Source organism: Salmo salar, chromosome 07, assembly GCF_965601325.2.
Source record: "Salmo salar chromosome 07, fSalSal1, whole genome shotgun sequence".
Classification (NCBI taxonomy): Eukaryota; Metazoa; Chordata; class Actinopteri; order Salmoniformes; family Salmonidae; genus Salmo; species Salmo salar.
In genome coordinates, this window is record NC_138297.1 from 66030001 (window position 1) to 66052500 (window position 22500).

General features: G+C 43.3%; 2 protein-coding genes across 2 annotated transcripts in view; one reads left to right on the top strand and one right to left on the bottom strand.

Annotated features, from left to right (window-relative positions):
• Positions 1-1558, top strand: part of LOC123743809 (leucine-rich repeat and transmembrane domain-containing protein 2) — a 49381-nt gene extending 47823 nt beyond the window's left edge. Inside the window, exon 4 of the mRNA XM_045722458.2 lies at positions 1-1558. This exon is cut by the window's left edge and continues 6881 nt beyond it. The gene's annotated coding sequence lies outside the window, so the exon portion shown is untranslated.
• LOC106592269 (voltage-dependent calcium channel subunit alpha-2/delta-4) overlaps positions 1-22500 on the bottom strand; it is a 208379-nt gene that overhangs the window by 134122 nt on the left and 51757 nt on the right. Inside the window, exons 17-24 of the mRNA XM_082977228.1 lie at positions 21755-21816; positions 21567-21634; positions 21012-21057; positions 20599-20696; positions 20392-20485; positions 15381-15473; positions 11231-11358; positions 5938-6012 (exon numbers count right to left, since the gene is read on the bottom strand). Of these exons, the coding sequence (XP_082833354.1) occupies positions 5938-6012; positions 11231-11358; positions 15381-15473; positions 20392-20485; positions 20599-20696; positions 21012-21057; positions 21567-21634; positions 21755-21816 (664 nt within the window). The remainder of the gene's footprint in view (positions 1-5937; positions 6013-11230; positions 11359-15380; positions 15474-20391; positions 20486-20598; positions 20697-21011; positions 21058-21566; positions 21635-21754; positions 21817-22500) is intronic.

Here is a 22500-nt window from a genome sequence, read left to right on the forward strand (position 1 = left end):
CAACACGTCCACGTATGCAGATCTGGGTAGCAACAGTGCCACCCAGAGGTAGAAGGGAGCATAGCATGGTGCACGAAAGGAACTGGCGTGTGTGAATGAGGAAATATCAAATCATTCTTTGACCCTGAAATAACGTGAGAAATAGAGCAATTTTAGGTGTGACAATATTTTTATATATATATATATATATTCATATATATAATTTTCGTCTCTTCTTTCATCATTCTGAATGAATACGAGATTTGATCAGGGTGCTTCAAAAACCTCGTGACTTTGAACGGTCTCTTCCAATGCCTAAGACGTCTGTACGCGCTGTCAGAGTTCCTATATGTTTGTCTTTAACTCATTACATATCCTAAAGAAGTTCTATATAATAGTACATATGTATCAAGTAATAGAATACAATGTCTAGACATTTTCTGAACAGTGTCTTCTGAATAAAATCAGAATAGTATTATTGAAATAACCCGAAAGCATAAGAGGGGTGAGTTGCTATAATAGCCTATCGTCTTTATGTTGTGTTGACTGTGGTAAATACTATTATAATATGAACTAACCATACCCGAAGAGAAGTATTACGGATGATGAAATGAGCCTGCTGAGTTCCTGTCGGTGCAGCCCATAGTATAATACTGGTTCACGCATTCATATAGACTGTTGCAATGATGTCACTGAGAATCAAGGCTGCGACGCACATGTGTAGTGTACTATATGAGCATTTTCCTCAACTAACCAACTGTCAATCAACAAGGGTTGTCAACAATAATAAAACACTAACGTTATGTTGAACGCATCCCCAAAGACAGCATGGCTCTAACCTGATCCCAGATCTGTTTGTTCTCTTGTCAACTTAACTTATTGCTGTCATTGTCAAGCCAAACATGTTTAGCGTGACAACGAGTGACAAGTAGTTGGCATGATGGCCCCAGCAGACTGGTACTTAGGCTAGCAGGCTTTGATCTAGTGGTTAATTATCCCAATTAATGTGAATACAGGTCCACGTCCCAAATAGCAACCTATTCCTTACATAAGGCACTACCTATGACCAGAGTGTGGGCACTAGATAGGGAATAGGGTTGCCATTTGGGACGTAACCCAGGTCTGGGATCTGTTGGTATGGATGAAGCACAATGATGTGGCTGTTGTTAAAACTCATGTTGGGAGAAAAAAGATAGAGCGAGAGAGAGAAAGTGTGAGAGAGAGAGAGAGAGAAGAGAGAGGGAGAAAGAGAGAGAGAGAGAGAGAAAGAGAGAGGGAGAAAGAGAGAGAGAGAGAGAGCGTTGCCCCTTGAAGTGGGCCTGGATGAATCTCCTCTATTCTGCTTTATTATTTAATTTTACCTACCATTCATTTATTCTATATTTTATTATCTATCTATTTATTTACCTATCTGTCGTTTTTTTCTAAGATTGTTATAATGAACCTATAAAGGGACGATACTAAAATGCTTCTTTATTTTTTGCTCAAGATAACAAGCTGTTTTAAATAACATTTGTGGGCTGTGTATAAAAAAATGTTGAAATGTCAAAAAAAAATAATAAAGAATGTATTTCCTTAAGATGTTTTGTCTGGAATAAGCATTTATAGAGCATTCATAAAGTCCTCATAAGCATTCATAAAGTCCTCATAAACATTCATAAAGTCCTCATAAATATTCATAAAGTCCTCATAAACATTCATAAAGTCCTCATAAGCATTCATAAAGTCCTCATTAGCATTCATAAAGTCCTCATAAGCATTCATAAAGTCCTCAAACATTCATAAAGTCCTCAAACATTCATAAAGTCCTTATAAGCATTCATAAAGTCCTCATAAGCATTCATAAAGTCCTCATAAACATTCATAAAGTCCTCATAAACATTCATAAAGTCCTCATAAACATTCATAAAGTCCTCATAAACATAAGCATCCATGAGTCTTCATAAGCCCCAAGCATACACAGTGTCCACAAGATTTATGGCAGCACTGCAAAACGGACCCGTTGGATTTCAGTAGCCAACACTAGTCACAGACCTCGAGGAGCATACTGCATAAACCCAGTAAACCCTATCCTAAAGATACATACTGTATAAACCCAGTAAACCCTATCCTAAAGATACATACTGTATAAACCCAGTAAACCCTATCCTAAAGATACATACTGTATAAACCCAGTAAACCCTATCCTAAAGATACATACTGTATTAACCCAGTAAACCCTATCCTAAAGATACATACTGTATTAACCCAGTAAACCCTATCCTAAAGATACATACTGTATAAACCCAGTAAACCCTATCCTAAAGATACATACTGTATAAACCCAGTAAACCCTATCCTAAAGATACATACTGTATTAACCCAGTAAACCCTATCCTAAAGATACATACTGTATAAACCCAGTAAACCCTATCCTAAAGATACATACTGTATAAACCCAGTAAACCCTATCCTAAAGATACATACTGCATTAACCCAGTAAACCCTATCCTAAAGATACATACTGTATTAACCCAGTAAACCCTATCCTAAAGATACATACTGCATAAACCCAGTAAACCCTATCCTAAAGATACATACTGCATAAACCCAGTAAACCCTATCCTAAAGATACATACTGCATTAACCCAGTAAACCCTATCCTAAATATACATACTGCATAAACCCAGTAAACCCTATCCTAAATATACATACTGTATAAACCCAGTAAACCCTATCCTAAAGATACATACTGCATAAACCCAGTAAACCCTATCCTAAAGATACATACTGCATTAACCCAGTAAACCCTATCCTAAAGATACATACTGTATTAACCCAGTAAACCCTATCCTAAAGATACATACTGCATAAACCCAGTAAACCCTATCCTAAAGATACATACTGCATAAACCCAGTAAACCCTATCCTAAATATACATACTGCATAAATAGTCTTCCTTTAACCAGTCCTCTTCTGAGTTCTGTGAATTCACAAAGAACAGTCATATAGCAAGCCCCACACACACACACCACACACACACACCCTTGCATATTTGATTCCTTCTCTTGTTGGTGAGGCCATGCATTCTCTGCTTCACATGCTGAGCCCGTGATGGGGGGAACAGAACAGCACAGTGGTCATAAAACATTCACAACACACACTTCCTTCCTGTGTGTGCGATATGTGCCCAGTAGCTGTGTTTCTGCAGTGAGAGCAACCCCTGGGTAGACTAGTTACCTAGCTACACCATCCAAACACTTGAGAACGCACACACACACACACACACACACACACACACACACACCACACACACACACACACACACACACACACACACACACACACACACACACACTGTAAGTAGTATCCTCACCTGCAGCTTGGCTGGGTGTTAAGGTTAGAACACTGATTAGAGAAGTCATCAACAGGAACCTATTCACCAATCAACATGCTGAGCTGAAAACCATGTGAGCAGGGTGGATGTGAGGGGTTTAGTTTGGGGGTACAGGGGAATGTGAGCAGGGTGGATGTGAGGGGTTTAGTTTGGGGGTACAGGGGAATGTGAGCAGGGTGGATGTGAGGGTTTAGTTTGGGGGTACAGGGGAATGTGATCAGGGTTGATGTGAGGGGTTTAGTTTGGGGGTTTAGGGGAATGTGAGCAGGGTGGATGTGAGGGGTTTAGTTTGGGGGTACAGGGGAATGTGATCAGGGTTGATGTGAGGGGTTTAGTTTGGGGGTTCAGGGGAATGTGAACAAGGTGGATGTGAGGGGTTTAGTTTGGGGGTACAGGGGAATGTGAGCAGGGTTGATGTGAGGGGTTTAGTTTGGGGGTTTAGGGGAATGTGAGCAGGGTGGATGTGAGGGGTTTAGTTTGGGGGTTCAGGGGAATGTGAGCAGGGTGGATGTGAGGGGTTTAGTTTGGGGGTTTAGGGGAATGTGAGCAGGGTTGATGTGAGGGGTTTAGTTTGGGGGTTTAGGGGAATGTGAGCAGGGTGGATGTGAGGGTTTAGTTTGGGGGTTTAGGGGAATGTGAGCAGGGTGGATGTGAGGGGTTTAGTTTGGGGGTTTAGGGGAATGTGAGCAGGGTGGATGTGAGAGGTTTAGTTTGGGGGTTCAGGGGAATGTGAGCAGGGTGGATGTGAGGGTTTAGTTTGGGGGTACAGGGGAATGTGAGCAGGGTGGATGTGAGGGTTTAGTTTGGGGGTACAGGGGAATGTGATCAGGGTTGATGTGAGGGGTTTAGTTTGGGGGTTTAGGGGAATGTGAGCAGGGTGGATGTGAGGGGTTTAGTTTGGGGGTACAGGGGAATGTGATCAGGGTTGATGTGAGGGGTTTAGTTTGGGGGTTCAGGGGAATGTGAACAAGGTGGATGTGAGGGGTTTAGTTTGGGGGTACAGGGGAATGTGAGCAGGGTTGATGTGAGGGGTTTAGTTTGGGGGTTTAGGGGAATGTGAGCAGGGTGGATGTGAGGGGTTTAGTTTGGGGGTTCAGGGGAATGTGAGCAGGGTGGATGTGAGGGGTTTAGTTTGGGGGTTCAGGGGAATGTGAGCAGGGTGGATGTGAGGGGTTTAGTTTGGGGGTTTAGGGGAATGTGAGCAGGGTGGATGTGAGGGGTTTAGTTTGGGGGTTTAGGGGAATGTTAGCAGGGTTGATGTGAGGGGTTTAGTTTGGGGGTTTAGGGGAATGTGAGCAGGGTGGATGTGAGGGTTTAGTTTGGGGGTTTAGGGGAATGTGAGCAGGGTGGATGTGAGGGGTTTAGTTTGGGGGTTTAGGGGAATGTGAGCAGGGTGGATGTGAGAGGTTTAGTTTGGGGGTTCAGGGGAATGTGAGCAGGGTGGATGTGAGGGTTTAGTTTGGGGGTTCAGGGGGACATGATTGGAGAGAATGTGGATAAGTGATGTGTGTGTGACAGATGGACACACACTCAGGATGCAGTTCACAAGGGAGGAGCTGATCTCAGATCATTATGACCGATGAGAGTGTCAGTTACCACAGCATGGCCAAGGACTCTCTGTCTCTCACTCACACACACAGTCTCAGTGCCATTCCTAATGCAGTCTATCATGACTGTTCCATGGAGTGGTTTCTCTCCTCAACCAGGCACCAGGCCTTTAGGAGAACATCACAACCCTCCTGCCTCTAACAGACAACCACAGGGCTGTCCTCTAGTCTGGCCCTGTGACAAAGCAATACCTCAACTCCTACAGCAGAGAGCTCAGAGTCATATTAATGATAACATTTAGTAAAGAGACACTACTCAGAGAGTCATATTAATGATAACATTTAGTAGAGAACTACTCAGAGAGTCATATTAATGAAACATTTAGTAAAGACACTACTCAGAGAGTCATATTAATGATAACATTTAGTAGTAGACACTACTCAGAGAGTCATATTAATGACAACATTTAGTAGTAGACACTACTCAGAGAGTCATATTAATGACAACATTTAGTAAAGTAGACACTACTCAGAGAGTCATATTAATGACAACATTTAGTAGTAGACACTACTCAGAGAGTCATATTAATGATAACATTTAGTAGAGAGATACTACTCAGAGAGTCATATTAATGATAACATTTAGTAAAGAGACACTACTCAGAGAGTCATATTAATGACAACATTTAGTAGTAGACACTACTCAGAGAGTCATATTAATGATAACATTTAGTAAAGAGACACTACTCAGAGAGTCATATTAAAAAGCATATTAAAAAGTCTCCGTCCATAGATGGTCCTATCCACAACCACAACAGCCAGCATGAATGGTTGTCAATCATTGCCCAACAGATACCAAAGCAGCTTGAAAGGAGTAAAGAAAGAAAGAAAGAAAGAAAGAAAGAAAGAAAGAAAGAAAGAAAGAAAGAAAGAAAGAAAGAAAGAAACGAGAGAGACAGAGAGCGAGACAGCGATAGAGCGAGACAGCGAGACAGTGAGGGAGAGAGATGTAAAAGAGATGATGATTGTTCCTACCTCCAGCCACTGCAGTCTTCTTTCCCACGGTGACAGTCACAGCTGTGGTGGCGATCACCATCCTCCCTGACGCCTCTGATACAGAAATAGAGACAGCTTTTAGAACCCCAATACAGAGGTCCACAGGGTTTGTACATCGTGAACATGGGGACCAAAAGGGTGCAGAGTTTTGCTCTTGCCCAGCTGGCTGAATCAAATAATCAGTTAATCAAGGACTTGATAGCAGCGCTTTCGGATAGCGACAAAATCATTTGCTGAATGGAATATTTTTACTTGATTAGGTGTGAATATGATGTGTGGGTACTAAAACGTGCAGACCTTTGGGACCCCAGAACCACGTTAACAAACAGCATATCCAGACAGTCAAACCTATGTGTTATGTCTGAGGCCCTCCATCCACTATAGCAGGCTGGACTTAACACTAAATCATTAAAACAAGCAAATTACATTTGGCGACAGATCATTTATGAACTCTGCATAAATGCCACGTTAATGTCATGTAATTTAATGTAACATGGTATGTGACCCATGGCACCTTATTCCCTATGAGCCCTGGTCAACAGTAGTGCACTGTAAAGGGACTAGGATGTTATTTGGGATGCAACAATGGCAAAGCTCACTCATGCAATCTATCCATTCACTGTCAGGGAAACAACACTGTATTACTGTGCTACAAACAATGTGAGTACATCTAATTAGCCTCAATGAATGACTCTGTGACTGATGACTCATCGTGTGTGTGTGTGTGTGTGTGTGTGTGTGTGTGTGTGTGTGTGTGTGTGTGTGTGTGTGTGTGTGTGTGTGTGTGTGTGTGTGTGTGTGTGTGTGTGTGTGTGTGACCTATTCATTAGTATTCATCAGTGATATTGTTGTGAATAATGAAACTGAACCAAATAGCTCTGAGCCATCTATTTACAATCAATATTTACAATGTAAACTAAATGCTAGCGTGTTATATTTGTTTTGGAAGTGTGTGTGTGTGTGTGTGTGTGTGTGTGTGTGTGTGTGTGTGTGTGTGTGTGTGTGTGTGTGTGTGTGTGTGTGTGTGTGTGTGTGTGTGTGTGTGTGTGGATCAGTGGAGGCTGCAGAGGGGAGGACGGCTCATAATAATGGCTGGAACGGAGCGAATGGAATGGCATCAAACACCTGGAAACCATGGAAACCATTTGTTTGATGTATTTCATACCATTCCACTGGTTCTGCTCCAGGCATTACCACGAGCCAGTCCTCCCTAAATAAGGTGCCACCAACCCCCTGTGGTGTAGAGGTGCTGTATTGACTGTTTGTATTTGTAAATGAAGAGGGTGACATCATGTCTGGTTTCCCTGGTTACAAGGCTATGTCTGTCTGTCTGTCTGCCCATCTATCTGTCTGTCTGTCTGCCCATCTATCTGTCTGTCTGTCTGCCCATCTATCTGTCTGTGTGTCTGCCCATCTATCTGCCCGTCTGCCCGTCTGCCCGTCCGTCCGTCCGTCCGCCCGTCCGCCCGTCTGTCTAGACTCAGATATAGACTGGAACAGCTGAGTCCCCCTATACCCCTAATGACCTGATAGACTCAGATATAGACTGGAACAGCTGAGTCCCCCTATACCCCTAATGATCTGATATACTCAGATATAGACTGGAACAGCTGAGTCCCCCTATACCTCTAATGACCTGATAGACTCAGATATAGACTGGAACAGCTGAGTCCCCCTATACCTCTAATGACCTGATAGACTCAGATATAGACTGGAACAGCTGAGTCCCCCTATACCTCTAATGACCTGATAGACTCAGATATAGACTGGAACAGCTGAGTCCCCCTATACCTCTAATGACCTGATAGACTCAGATATAGACTGGAACAGCTGAGTCCCCCTATACCCCTAATGACCTGATAGACTCAGATATAGACTGGAACAGCTGAGTCCCCCTATACCTCTAATGACCTGATAGACTCAGATATAGACTGGAACAGCTGAGTCCCCCTATACCCCTAATGACCTGATAGACTCAGATATAGACTGGAACAGCTGAGTCCCCCTATACCTCTAATGATCTGATAGACTCAGATATAGACTGGAACAGCTGAGTCCCCCTATACCCCTAATGACCTGATAGACTCAGATATAGACTGGAACAGCTGAGTCCCACTATACCCCTAATGATCTGATAGACTCAGATATAGACTGGAACAGCTGAGTCCCACTATACCCCTAATGATCTGATAGACTCAGATATAGACTGGAACAGCTGAGTCCCCCTATACCCCTAATGACCTGATAGACTCAGATATAGACTGGAACAGCTGAGTCCCCCTATACCCCTAATGACCTGATAGACACAGCTATAGACACTGCTATTCTCCATTAAAACTGCTGTCAGTTAAACCTAGCAAGGCTATTGGGTTCAGCTGGGCCTGCTGCAGTGTGGAGTGCTGATCTGTAGATTTAGCTTAGCTGGACTTGTGCTGTGGGTCTGTCTGTCTGTCTGTCTGTCTGTCTGTCTGTCTGTCTGTCTGTCTGTCTGTCTGTCTGTCTGTCTGTCTGTCTGTCTGTCTGTCTGTCTGTCTGTCTGTCTGTCTGTCTGTCTGTCTGTCTGTCTGTCTGTCTGTCTGTCTGTCTGTCTGTCTGTCTGTCGGTCTGTCGGTCTGTCTGTCTGTCGGTCTGTCTGTCTGTCTGTCTGTCTGTGCCTGTACAGTATTGTGGGTCTGTCTGTCTGTCTGTCTGTCTGTCTGTCTGTCTGTCTGTCTGTCTGTCTGTCTGTCTGTCTGTCTGTCTGTCTGTCTGTCTGTCTGTCTGTCTGTCTGTCTGTCTGTCTGTCTGTCTGGGGTGTGTGTGTGTGTGTGTGTGTGTGTGTGTGTGTGTGTGTGTGTGTGTGTGTGTGTGTGTGTGTGTGTGTGTGTGTGTGAGTGTGTGTGTGTGTTGTTACCTGGGTAGAGTCTGAAGAAGCCAGTAGTCTGTCTGTCTACAACATGAAATGGTAAGTTCATACTCTAAGCGATGTACTTATAGACACATAATGAAATGTCCTTCATCTCCTCCTTGACTATCCATGCCCTCCCCCGCCCACATTCATCATCCCATGGACGTCAGGAGAGAAAATGGAGAGCTATATTAATGACTTTACAACAAGACCAGGCAGTTCAGAGAGGGCTCATGCAGAGAGACAGAGAGAGACAGAGAGAGATGAATAGAGAGAGAGAAATAGAGAGACAGAGAGTAGGAGAGAGACAGAGAGAGACAGAGAGAGATGAATAGAGAGAGAGAAATAGAGAGACAGAGAGTAGGAGAGAGAGAGAGAGACAGAGAGGGAGCGTAGGAGAGAGATAGTGTTTGGGATCGAGACAGAGAGATGGAGAGAGAGAGAGAGACAGAGAGGGAGAGTAGGAGAGAGATAGTGTTTGGGATCGAGACAGAGAGATGGAGAGAGAGAGAGAGAGAGACAGAGAGGGAGAGTAGGAGAGAGATAGTGTTTGGGATCGAGACAGAGAGATGGAGAGAGGTAAAGATAGGTAGAAGCAGAGAGAGAGAGATAAAGGAGAAAGAGATGAGAGAAAGAGAAAGAAGGGACTGTGAAGCATGCTGGTAGGTGAGCCAGGTAGAGACAGGCTGTTTAATTGAAATACCCTCCTCGTCCTCAAGGTCATCCGGCCTGGAGGTGGCGCTATGGTCCTCCTCATAGTCCCTGAACACATCTGATGAGGACACCAGACCAGGAGCCTTTCAGAGGCCACCACATCACACAACTACACTGGGGGACATTATGGTCCCTGAACACATCTGATGAGGACACCAGACCAGGAGCCTTTCAGAGGCCTCACAGGGACATGGCAGAGACCACCACATTAAAGTACTTTAATAGAGTTGACTGTTTATCCCCTCATACCCTGGGTAATGTCCTACCAATATACTAAGTTCCCCAAACGACAGTTTTATAAGGAAGGATTTACATGTGCTGATCGTGATTAGGGCTGTGATGAGTTTTGGACGACGGTTATTGTTCAGCCAAATGAGTCACAGTTGTAATCTTTATTTTTGTTGTTGAAGATGCACATATTCTCCTCCTGACTGCGCGGGCTGCGGTTGGTTATATGGTAATATAGTAATACGGTTATACGGTAATATGGTTATACAGTTAACCGGTTATACGGTAATACGGTAATACGGTAATTGTGCCAGCCCTAATCGTGACCACTATGTAAATGTCAAGATCTTTCAATAAGCTGTTTTACTTCCTGGAGTTGAGTGAAATGATTGTACAGTGAGCTGCTATGGATAAGAGACTGACATGTAGCTAGAGCCACTGGTCTACATTGGACAATACGCAGATACAGCCTTTCTGACTGTTGAGTTACCTATACATACACCCTGGATACATACACCCTGGATACATTCACCCTGGATACATACACCCTGGATACATACACCCTGGATACATACACCCTGGATACATACACCCTGGATACATACACCCTGGATACATACACCCTGGATACATACACCCTGGATACATACACCCTGGCGTTGCACCAGACAGAATAGATGTTAAATCTCCCTGTACTGTTGTGCTTTAGTCCCAGACAGTCTGTCTGTCTGTATTAGGTGGTTATTGTTCTGTTACAGGACAATCACAAACAAGAAAGCTATTGATCGTGTCTGGGTTTATAAAAATGGAAATTCACCAGAGCCACTAAGGTAGCTTGTGAGTAATGTTTAGAGAGTAAATATGCATCCCAAATGTTACCCTATTCCCTATGGTTCCCTGTGAACCCTGGACAAAAGTAGTGCACTACATAGGGAATAGGGTGCCACTCGGGACACAACCTAGATAAAGGGGCTTGCTGTCTGTCGCTGCTGGCGGTTGCTAGGCTGGGGGTTGCTATGGCGACTGTATCTGTGTGGGAGCAGAGAGAAAGTAGTCCCTACCTTTGGTGTTACTATTCAGTTTATTTAAACTCCACAAGGAGATTGTATTAGGTGGTTATTGTACTTTTACAAGACAATCACAAACATAAATAGCTATTGATCCTCTGTAGCTCAGTTGGTAGAGCATGGCGCTTTCATCATTCTGGATAAAAGTGTTTGCTTAATGGCATATATTGATCAACTGGCCAATTTTCCCTGGCGACAGAGTGGGAGAACAGAGAGAAAGTAGTCCCTACCTCTGAAAGTAGAAAGTAGTTCCTACTCCTGGTGTAACTGTTCGGTTGTTGTCCCAGACTCCATACGGGTATTATTAGGTGGTTATTGTACTGTTACAAGACAATCACAACAGTGTGTGGTGGAGCAGAGAGAAAGTAGTCCCTACCTCTGGTGTCCTCTTTGGGGATGTAGTACAGGAACTTGCCGGCGGGGTACTCTGCAGCGCGGCGATACCACACGGGGAAGTGGTCCATTGTAAAGATGTTCTCCTTGTCCGACGGAGACAGGAATTTCCTGTGAGGGGTCAGAATTGGGTGTAACACAGATACAATTATTACTTATTGATTTAAGTAATCAATAAAATATAAAAAACATTTATGAGCATTTCTAAACATCTATAAGCATTTAAAAGGCTTTTTATTGAAAGCTATCATAAAGTGTTGCCAAAATCTTGAAATCAATTGTAAAACAAGAAGCCAGTGCAGTGCAAGGAAGGCAGGCTGGGATCTACAGGATTATAATCTACTGTCTTGGTACTAGTTAAAATGATCTACAGGATTATAATCTACTGTCTTGGTACTAGTTAAAATGATCTACAGGATTATAATCTACTGTCTTGGTACTAGTTAAAATGATCTACAGGATTATAATCTACTGTCTTGGTACTAGTTAAAATTATCTACAGGATTATAATCTACTGTCTTGGTACTAGTTAAAATTATCTACAGGATTATAATCTACTGTTTTGGTACTAGTTAAAAGCTTTAACTAAACCAAAGTAGATCATTTTAAGATTGTTCTGTACATCAGTTGGGGTCTCTATACTGTAAGCTTCAATATGAGGACCTAAACCTGGCATGAAAGTGCATCATTGTAGCTGTGTGGGCTAATATAGTCAAAATGTTTGCCTTGGGGTAAATTGAGCCAATGGTTGAGCCAATGGCAAGTTGAGCAAATTGAAGGGTTTTCTTGCCGTGTTTAATGCAAGGCATTATCGCTAGGATAGGATCAACAGGATTATAATCTACTGTTTTGGTCCTAGTTAAAAGCTTTGCTTCTGCGTGTGATGAAATGCAGAAGCCAGTCCATTGAAGCTTGCTTTTTGCAACTAAAAGAAACCTTTAAGACCAAAATGAACCAAAATCAGGTCATTTTCTGTCATGTACTGACTTGGAGAAGACCTTTGGTCTGGAAACACAGGAGTTGGGAGGGTCACAGGTCACAAGAAGGGGTGTGGGGTACATGGTAAGATACAGAGAAGTTAGCCAGATTCAGAAAGCAACCATGTCAGAAGAACAATGTGCTGTTGAAGCAGTGTGTAGAGGGGAGAGTGGGGTAAATTGAGCCAAGGGGTAAATTGAGCCACCCTTGTTTCTAGTAAACAATGCACCACATTAATCATTTAACCAAATATTTAGGAAGAGGCCTTCATTTCATGGAGTCTGTGAAGGAAGAAACCACATGGAAAAAGGGGTAAGCAAGTTACAGTAGGTTAAAAAACGGATTTTCCCCAAGTCAAATGAAGGTGTTATGTTATACCGTAGGTTTCATAATGCTTGTATCTAAACTAAAGTAGATGTTAAGATTGTTCTATACATCAGTTGAGGTCTCTATAAGCTTCAATATGAGGACCTAAACCTAACATGAAAGTACATCATTATAGCTGTGTGGGGTAATATAGTCAAAATGTCTGCCTTGGGGTAAATTGAGCCAATGGCCATGAGGTAAATTGATCAAATGGAAGTGTTTTCCTCCCAGGCGTAATGCGAGGAACTATCTCTGGGATATGAGGTAACAACAGGGCCTGCCTATGTTAAAAGTGCTTAAAAATCACAAAGTGTTTGTTAGGTATTAAGCCTGTGTCAAAAGATGCTTAAAAAGACCAAAAAAAGAAATTGTGATGAATTGTGTTTAAGAAATAAAGATAAGACATGGTTTTAAAATGGTAGTGGTACTATTTCATTCAATAGAGAGATTTGTAGGCGGCTTAACTTACCCTGTCCTGCAGACAAGCTATGTTTTCAAAACTGTAATGTTTACATGAATTTTGATTATTTCCTGGGATACACAACATCCTGAAATATATGTAAATATATGTATCCTTATCAGAAAGAAAACTTTATTTCCTTTGACAGAGTGATGCTAAATGTAAAAAATGGCTCATCTTACCCCACGCTCCCCTACTGTATTGTACTACCTAGATGCCCTGACCAAAGGAGGCTGCTGAGGGGAGGAGGGCTCATAATAATGGAATGGCATCAAACACCTGGAAACCATGGAATTGATATATGTGATACCATTCCACTAATGTCGCTCCAGCCAGTAGCACAAGCCTGTCATCCCCAATTAAGGTGCCACCAACCTCCTGTGGACACGACAGTACCTTCATCACCCACTAGAGGGCCATGATAGTCCACTGGAGGATATTCTTGAAGGTAATATCTCCACAAAGGAAACAACACAAACACAACACAAACACGTCCCTCAGAACTAAGAGCAATAACCCAGCCATCCCTGTACACAATCGCTGTAAGAGGGACTCTCCATTTTGCAGAGTCGGCAAGTTTGTTTTCAAAACAAATTTCAAATCAAACGGTTGAGTCCCAAATGGCACTCTAATCCCTATATAATACACTACTACTAAACCAGAGTCCATAGGGCCTATATAATACACTACCTCTAAACCAGAGTCCATAGGGCCTATATAATACACTACCTCTAGACCAGAGTCCATAGGGCCTATATAATACACTACCTCTAAACCAGAGTCCATAGGGCCTATATAATACACTACCTCTAAACCAGAGTCCATAGGACCTATATAATACACTACCTCTAAACCAGAGTCCATAGGACCTATATAATACACTACCTCTAAACCAGAGTCCATAGGGCCTATATAATACACTACCTCTAAACCAGAGTCCATAGGGCCTATATAATACACTACCTCTAGACCAGAGTCCATAGGACCTATATAATACACTACCTCTAAACCAGAGTCCATAGGGCCTATATAATACACTACCTCTAAACCAGAGTCCATAGGGCCTATATAATACCAGAGTCCATAGGGCCTATATAATACACTACCTCTAAACCAGAGTCCATAGGACCTATATAATACACTACCTCTAAACCAGAGTCCATAGGGCCTATATAATACACTACCTCTAGACCAGAGTCCATAGGGCCTATATAATACACTACCTCTAAACCAGAGTCCATAGGGCCTATATAATACACTACCTCTAGACCAGAGTCCATAGGGCCTATATAATACACTACCTCTAGACCAGAGTCCATAGGGCCTATATAATACCAGAGTCCATAGGGCCCGGTCAAAGTGCTGCCCATATGGAATAGGGACTCAGTCAGTCTCCAGGCTGATATCTTCAGATCCATCAAACACAGAGCCTCCTAATGGATCATGTAGACACACACCTGTTAAGGTCAACAAAGAGCTGCTGGCCCAAAACTCTCCCTCACAGAGGACAATTACACAATGAGTAACGGGAGCAATCAGATGACTGATAGCTAGTGAGATTATGTAGGGTGTTAGTCACTCTGAGCCAAAACCCTGCCTGGCAAGAGGGTACTGCCAGGGCAGTTAAGAGTCCTGAAGAGCCCTAACAAGAACAGTTACTGGAGAGATAAGAGTCTCTCTGAGAGTAGAGTAGACTACAGACAGACTAGTCAGTTTCTACAGACAGACTGAATAACAGAGTAAATCCCCTTTTGGCAAGTAGAGGTTTACAGCCATCCTGCTACAGTCATGGTATCTTCTGACTGTTATACTGTACAAAGGACTCACCCACCCACCCACCCGCTAACTCACCTACTCACCCACCCACCCACCCACCCACCTACTCACCCACCCACCCACCCACTAACTCACCTACTCACCCACCCACCCACTAACTCACCCACACACCCACCCACCCACTAACTCACCCACTAACTCACCAACTCACCCACCCACTAACTCACCCACCAACCCACTAACTCACCAACTCACCCACCCACTAACTCACCCACCCACCCACTAACTCACCCACCCACCCACTAACTCACCCACCCACCAACTCACCCACTAACTCACCCACCCACCCACTAACTCACCCACCCACTAACTCACCCACTAACCCACCCACTCACCCACTGACTCACCCACTCACCCACCCACCCACCCACTAACCCACCCACTAACTCACCCACCGGATGTAATAAATGTAGCCACTTATGTACAGCAGAGACAACCCAGTAAAACAACAGATGATAAGCCAATGTGTTTCAGTACTGTAGGTCTGACTTACTTGGCAACACGTTTCTCAATGCCCACATATCTGCTGACCCTCATCAGACCAGACCGGGTCCCCAGGAACGCTGTCTCCACCCCCTCGTCCATACTGAACACACAGAGGAGAGACGAGGAGGGGCAATAACACAACAGCTGAAAATCAGCCATCTAATCAAATCTAAACAATGACGTAGAACATTTATCAACAGATAATACATATGGGATATAATGGCAGCATGGTATGTTACAGCACTGTTACCAACCCAGATGGGTTGAAGATCATGTCTGTCTGGTAGGCCTCTCCATGGGGGATGTGACCACAGAGTGTGGTGGTAGTGTGCAAGTGTAGTGTAGTAATGTAGTGGTTTAGTGTAGTAGTGTAGTAGTGTAGTGGTGTAGTAGTGTAATAGTGTAGTAGTGTAGTAGTGTAGTGGTTTAGTGTAGTAGTGTAGTGGTTTAGTGTAGTAGTGTAGTGGTTTAGTGTAGTAGTGAAGTGGTTTAGTGTGGTAGTGTAGTAGTGTAGTAGTGTAGTAGTGTGGTAGTGTAGTGGTGTAGTGGTGTAATAGTGTAGTAGTGTAGTAGTGTAGTGGTTTAGTGTAGTAGTGTAGTGGTTTAGTGTAGTAGTGTAGTGGTTTAGTGTAGTAGTGAAGTGGTTTAGTGTGGTAGTGTAGTAGTGTAGTAGTTTAGTGTGATAGTGTAGTGGTGTAGTAGTGTAATAGTGTAGTAGTGTAGTAGTGTAGTGGTGTAGTAGTGTGGTAGTGTAGTAGTGTAGTAGTGTAGTGGTGAAGTAGTGTAGTAGTGTAGTAGTGTGGTAGTGTAGTAGTATAGTAGTGTAGTGGTGTAGTAGTGTAGTAGTGTAGTAGTGTAGTAGTGTAGTGGTGTAGTAGTGTGGTAGTGTAGTAGTGTAGTAGTGCAGTGGTGAAGTAGTGTAGTAGTGTAGTAGTGTGGTAGTGTAGTAGTGTAGTAGTGTAGTGGTGAAGTAGTGTAGTAGTGTAGTAGTGTGGTAGTGTAGTAGTGTAGTAGTGTGGTAGTGTAGTAGCGTGGTAGTGTAGTAGTGTAGTAGTGTGGTAGTGTAGTAGCGTGGTAGTGTGGTAGTGTAGTACTGTAGTAGTGTGGTAGTGTAGTAGCGTGGTAGTGTGGTAGTGTAGTAGCGTGGTAGTGTGGTAGTGTAGTAGTGTGGTAGTGTAGTAGTGTAGTAGTGTGGTAGTGTAGTAGTGTGGTAGTGTAGTAGTGTGGTAGTGTAGTAGTGTACTAGTGTGGTAGTGTAGTAGCGTGGTAGTGTAGTAGTGTAGTAGTGTGGTAGTGTAGTAGCGTGGTAGTGTAGTAGTGTAGTAGTGTGGTAGTGTAGTAGCGTGGTAGTGTGGTAGTGTAGTACTGTAGTAGTGTGGTAGTGTAGTAGCGTGGTAGTGTGGTAGTGTAGTAGCGTGGTAGTGTGGTAGTGTAGTAGTGTGGTAGTGTAGTAGTGTAGTAGTGTGGTAGTGTAGTAGTGTGGTAGTGTAGTAGTGTGGTAGTGTAGTAGTGTGGTAGTGTAGTAGTGTACTAGTGTGGTAGTGTAGTAGCGTGGTAGTGTAGTAGTGTAGTAGTGTGGTAGTGTAGTAGCGTGGTAGTGTAGTAGTGTAGTAGTGTGGTAGTGTAGTAGCGTGGTAGTGTGGTAGTGTTCTAGTGTAGTAGTGTGGTAGTGTAGTAGTGTGGTAGTGTAGTAGTGTAGTAGTGTGGTAGTGTAGTAGTGTGGTAGTGTAGTAGTGTAGTAGTGGGGTGGTGTAGTAGCATGGTAGTGTAGTAGTGTAGTAGTGTGGTAGTGTAGTAGCGTGGTAGTGTAGTAGCGTGGTAGTGTAGTAGTGTGGTAGTGTAGTAGTGTAGTAGTGTGGTAGTGTAGTAGTGTAGTAGTGTGGTAGTGTAGTAGCATGGTAGTGTAGTAGTGTAGTAGTGTAGTGGTGTAGTAGTGTGGTAGTGTAGTAGTGTAGTAGTGCAGTGGTGAAGTAGTGTAGTAGTGTAGTAGTGTGGTAGTGTAGTAGTGTAGTAGTGTAGTGGTGAAGTAGTGTAGTAGTGTAGTAGTGTGGTAGTGTAGTAGTGTAGTAGTGTGGTAGTGTAGTAGCGTGGTAGTGTAGTAGTGTAGTAGTGTGGTAGTGTAGTAGCGTGGTAGTGTGGTAGTGTAGTACTGTAGTAGTGTGGTAGTGTAGTAGCGTGGTAGTGTGGTAGTGTAGTAGCGTGGTAGTGTGGTAGTGTAGTAGTGTGGTAGTGTAGTAGTGTAGTAGTGTGGTAGTGTAGTAGTGTGGTAGTGTAGTAGTGTGGTAGTGTAGTAGTGTGGTAGTGTAGTAGTGTACTAGTGTGGTAGTGTAGTAGCGTGGTAGTGTAGTAGTGTAGTAGTGTGGTAGTGTAGTAGCGTGGTAGTGTAGTAGTGTAGTAGTGTGGTAGTGTAGTAGCGTGGTAGTGTGGTAGTGTTCTAGTGTAGTAGTGTGGTAGTGTAGTAGTGTGGTAGTGTAGTAGTGTAGTAGTGTGGTAGTGTAGTAGTGTGGTAGTGTAGTAGTGTAGTAGTGGGGTGGTGTAGTAGCATGGTAGTGTAGTAGTGTAGTAGTGTGGTAGTGTAGTAGCGTGGTAGTGTAGTAGCGTGGTAGTGTAGTAGTGTGGTAGTGTGGTAGTGTAGTAGTGTAGTAGTGTGGTAGTGTAGTAGTGTAGTAGTGTGGTAGTGTAGTAGCATGGTAGTGTAGTAGTGTAGTAGTGTGGCAGTGTAGTAGTGTAGTAGTGTAGTAGTGTGGTAGTGTAGTAGTGTAGTAGTGTGGTAGTGTAGTAGCTTGGTAGTGTAGTAGTGTAGTAGTGTGGTAGTGTAGTAGTGTAGTAGTGTGGTAGTGTAGTAGCGTGGTAGTGTAGTAGTGTGGTAGTGTAGTAGTGTGGTAGTGTGGTAGTGTAGTGTAGTAGTGTGGTAGTGTATTAGTGTTCTAGTGTGGTAGTGTAGTGTAGTAGTGTGGTAGTGTGGTAGTGTAGTAGTGTAGTAGTGTGGTAGTGTAGTAGTGTGGTAGTGTAGTAGTGTAGTAGTGTAGTAGTGTGGTAGTGTAGTAGTGTAGTAGTGTGGTAGTGTAGTAGTGTGGTAGTGTAGTAGTGTAGTAGTGTAGTAGTGTAGTAGCGTGGTAGTGTAGTAGTGTAGTAGTGTGGTAGTGTAGTAGTGTAGTAGTGTAGTAGTGTGGTAGTGTAGTAGTGTAGTAGTGTGAGTAGTGTGGTAGTGTGGTAGCGTGGTAGTGTGGTAGTGTAGTAGTGTGGTAGTGTAGTAGTGTAGTAGTGTGGTAGTGTAGTAGTGTAGTAGTGTGGTAGTGTGGTAGTGTAGTAGTGTAGTAGTGTAGTAGTGTGGTAGTGTAGTAGTGTAGTAGTGTGGTAGTGTAGTAGCGTGGTAGTGTAGTAGTGTGGTAGTGGGGTGGTGTAGTAGCGTGGTAGTGTAGTAGTGTAGTAGTGTGGTAGTGTAGTGTAGTAGTGTGGTAGTGTAGTGTGGTAGTGTGGTAGTGTTGTAGTGTAGTAGTTTGGTAGTGTAGTAGCGTGGTAGTGTGGTAGTGTAGTAGTGTAGTAGTGTGGTAGTGTAGTAGTGTAGTAGTGTGGTAGTGTAGTAGTATAGTAGTGTAGTGGTGTAGTAGTGTGGTAGTGTAGTAGTGTGGTGGTTTAGTGTTCAAGTGTGGTAGTGTAGTAATGTAGTAGTGTAGTAGTGTGGGAGTGTGGTAGTGTGGTAGTGTAGTAGTGTAGTAGTGTGGTAGTGTAGTAATGTAGTAGTGTAGTAGTGTGGTAGTGTAGTAGTGTGGTAGTGTAGTAGTGTGGTAGTGTAGTAGTGTGGTAGTGTGGTAGTGTTCTAGTGCGGTAGTGTAGTAGTGTAGTAGTGTAGTAGTGTGGGAGTGTCGTAGTGTGGTAGTGTAGTAGTGTAGTAATGTAGTAGTGTAGTAGTGTGGGAGTGTAGTAGTGTGGTAGTGTAGTAGTGTAGTAGTGTGGTAGTGTAGTAGCGTGGTAGTGTAGTAGTGTAGTAGTGTGGTAGTGTAGTAGCGTGGTAGTGTAGTAGTGTAGTAGTGTGGTAGTGTAGTAGCGTGGTAGTGTAGTAGTGTGGTAGTGTGGTAGTGTAGTAGTGTGGTAGTGTGGTAGTGGGGTGGTGTAGTAGCGTGGTAGTGTAGTAGTGTAGTAGTGTAGTAGTGTGGTAGTGGGGTGGTGTAGTAGCGTGGTAGTGTAGTAGTGTAGTAGTATATTAGTGTAGTAGTGTGGTAGTGTAGTAGTGTGGTAGTGTGGTAGTGTAGTAGTGTAGTAGTATATTAGTGTAGTAGTGTAGTAGTGTAGTAGTGTGGTAGTGTGGTGGTGTAGTAGCGTGGTAGTGTAGTAGTGTAGTAGTATATTAGTGTAGTAGTGTAGTAGTGTAGTAGTGTGGTAGTGGGGTGGTGTAGTAGCGTGGTAGTGTAGTAGTGTAGTAGTATATTAGTGTAGTAGTGTGGTAGTGTTGTAGTGTAGTAGTGTGGTAGTGTAGTAGTGTAGTAGCGTGGTAGTGTAGTAGTGTAGTAGTGTAGTAGTGTGGTAGTGTGGTAGTGTAGTAGTGTGGTAGTGTAGTAGTGTTGTAGTGTTGTAGTGTAGTAGTGTGGTAGTGTAGTAGTGTAGTAGTGTTGTAGTGTAGTAGTGTTGTAGTGTAGTAGTGTAGTAGTGTTGTAGTGTGGTAGTGTAGTAGTGTAGTAGTGTAGTAGTGTGGTGGTTTAGTGTTCAAGTGTGGTAGTGTAGTAATGTAGTAGTGTAGTAGTGTGGGAGTGTGGTAGTGTAGTAGTGTAGTAGTGTGGTAGTGTAGTAGTGCAGTAGCGTGGTAGTGTAGTAGTGTTGTAGTGTAGTAGTGTGGTAGTGTGGTAGTGTAGTAGTGCAGTAGTGTTGTAGTGTAGTAGTGTTGTAGTGTTGTAGTGTAGTAGTGCAGTAGCGTGGTAGTGTAGTAGTGTTGTAGTGTTGTAGTGTAGTAGTGTGGTAGTGTAGTAGTGTAGTAGTGTTGTAGTGTAGTAGCGTGGTAGTGTAGTATCCATGGTAATTACCCAGATGGGTTGAGCATCAATGCTGTCCAGTAAGCCTCCATGGGGGCTGTGACCACAGCATCAAACAGAGTCTGTCTCAACAGTTCCTCATCACCTATAGACCATGAATGAGATTCCTGTTAAAGGTCAATCTAAGGCTCTTTTTGAAATAGCGTATTACTATTTGAATGTACTGTGGGTTAAGTGTGATGTATGTGGAAAGCTCACACTCCAGATCAGGTTCCTTCCCAGTGAGGTATCGAAACACAGCCTGGAGCTGGGTCAGCTTGCGGTGGTGAGGGTCAATGTCTGTCTCACAGTAGGTCCTGTACACACACACACACACCACACCACACCACACCACACCACACCCACACACACACACACACACACACACACACACACACCACACACCACACACCACACCACCACACCACACCCACACCACACCACACACACACACACACACACACACACACACACACACACACACACACACACACACACACACACACAAACACACACAAACACACACAAACACACACACACACACACACATCAGTAATAGTGTACCAGTCAGGTTGTATAGCTAGCTGGTGAGTGAAAGAATAGGGAGAGAAACTGATTCGTCAAACACTCACCACTCATTTGCGATGGACACATCTGGCTGCATCAGGTCATTGAGACCTGTGGATGAAAACAAGCTTTAACACCATGGTTTAGTAGTTATACTGCAGAGGCCTGTGGATGAAAACAAGTTATAACACCTGGTTTAGTAGTTATACTGCAGAGGCCTGTGGATGAAAACAAGCTTTAACACCATGGTTTAGTAGTTATACTGCAGAGGCCTGTGGATGAAAACAAGTTATAACACCTGGTTTAGTAGTTATACTGCAGAGGCCTGTGGATGAAAACAAGTTATAACACCTGGTTTAGTAGTTATACTGCAGAGACCTGTGGATAAAAACAAGCTTTAACACCATGGTTTAGTAGTTATACTGCAGAGACCTGTGGATGAAAACAAGTTATAACACCTGGTTTAGTAGTTATACTGCAGAGGCCTGTGGATGAAAACAAGTTATAACACCTGGTTTAGTAGTTATATTGCAGAGGCCTGTGGATGAAAACAAGTTATATCACCATGGTTTAGTAGTTATACTGCAGTGTTTGTTGTTCAGGTAAGACAGACGACTTACCTTCCTTTACAGACACGTTCCCCATGAAGATGTATTCACCGTGCCCTCTGGTCAGCACCATGCCAAGACTGTAGAAACACACTCATTACACGTTTCCACGCTTTCTATTGTTTTTGCCACATTATAACTGTTTATGACACGTCTGTATAGAAGAAGAATGTTACTTTGTCTATGCTGATTGAACCAACCTGAACGGTGTCTCGTTGATGGTTGTGTAGAAGTAGTCATTCTTCAGAAACATGACTCTTCTCTGGTAGGAGAATAAACAGCTCTTAAAGGTTGTAGTAGGCTCTATGTCATGTCACCTTGTACCAGGACTACTGCTGTGTTATCAATAACTATGTCATGTCACCTTGTACCAGGACTACTGCTGTGTTATCAATAACTATGTCATGTCACCTGTACCAGGACTACTGCTGTGTTATCAATAACTATGTCACCTTGTACCAGGACTACTGCTGTGTTATCAATAACTATGTCATGTCACCTTGTACCAGGACTACTGCTGTGTTATCAATAACTATGTCATGTCACCTTGTACTAGGACTACTGCTGTGTTATCAATAACTATGTCATGTCACCTTGTACTAGGACTACTGCTGTGTTATCCATAACTATGTTATGTCACCTTGTACTAGGACTACTGCTGTGTTATCAATAACTATGTCATGTCACCTTGTACCAGGACTACTGCTGTGTTATCAATAACTATGTCATGTCACCTTGTACTAGGACTACTGCTGTGTTACCAATAACTATGTCATGTCACCTTGTACCAGGACTACTGCTGTGTTATCAATAACTATGTCATGTCACCTTGTACCAGGACTACTGCTGTGTTATCAATAACTATGTCATGTCACCTTGTACCAGGACTACTTCTGTGTTATCAATAACTATGTCATGTCACCTTGTACTAGGACTACTGCTGTGT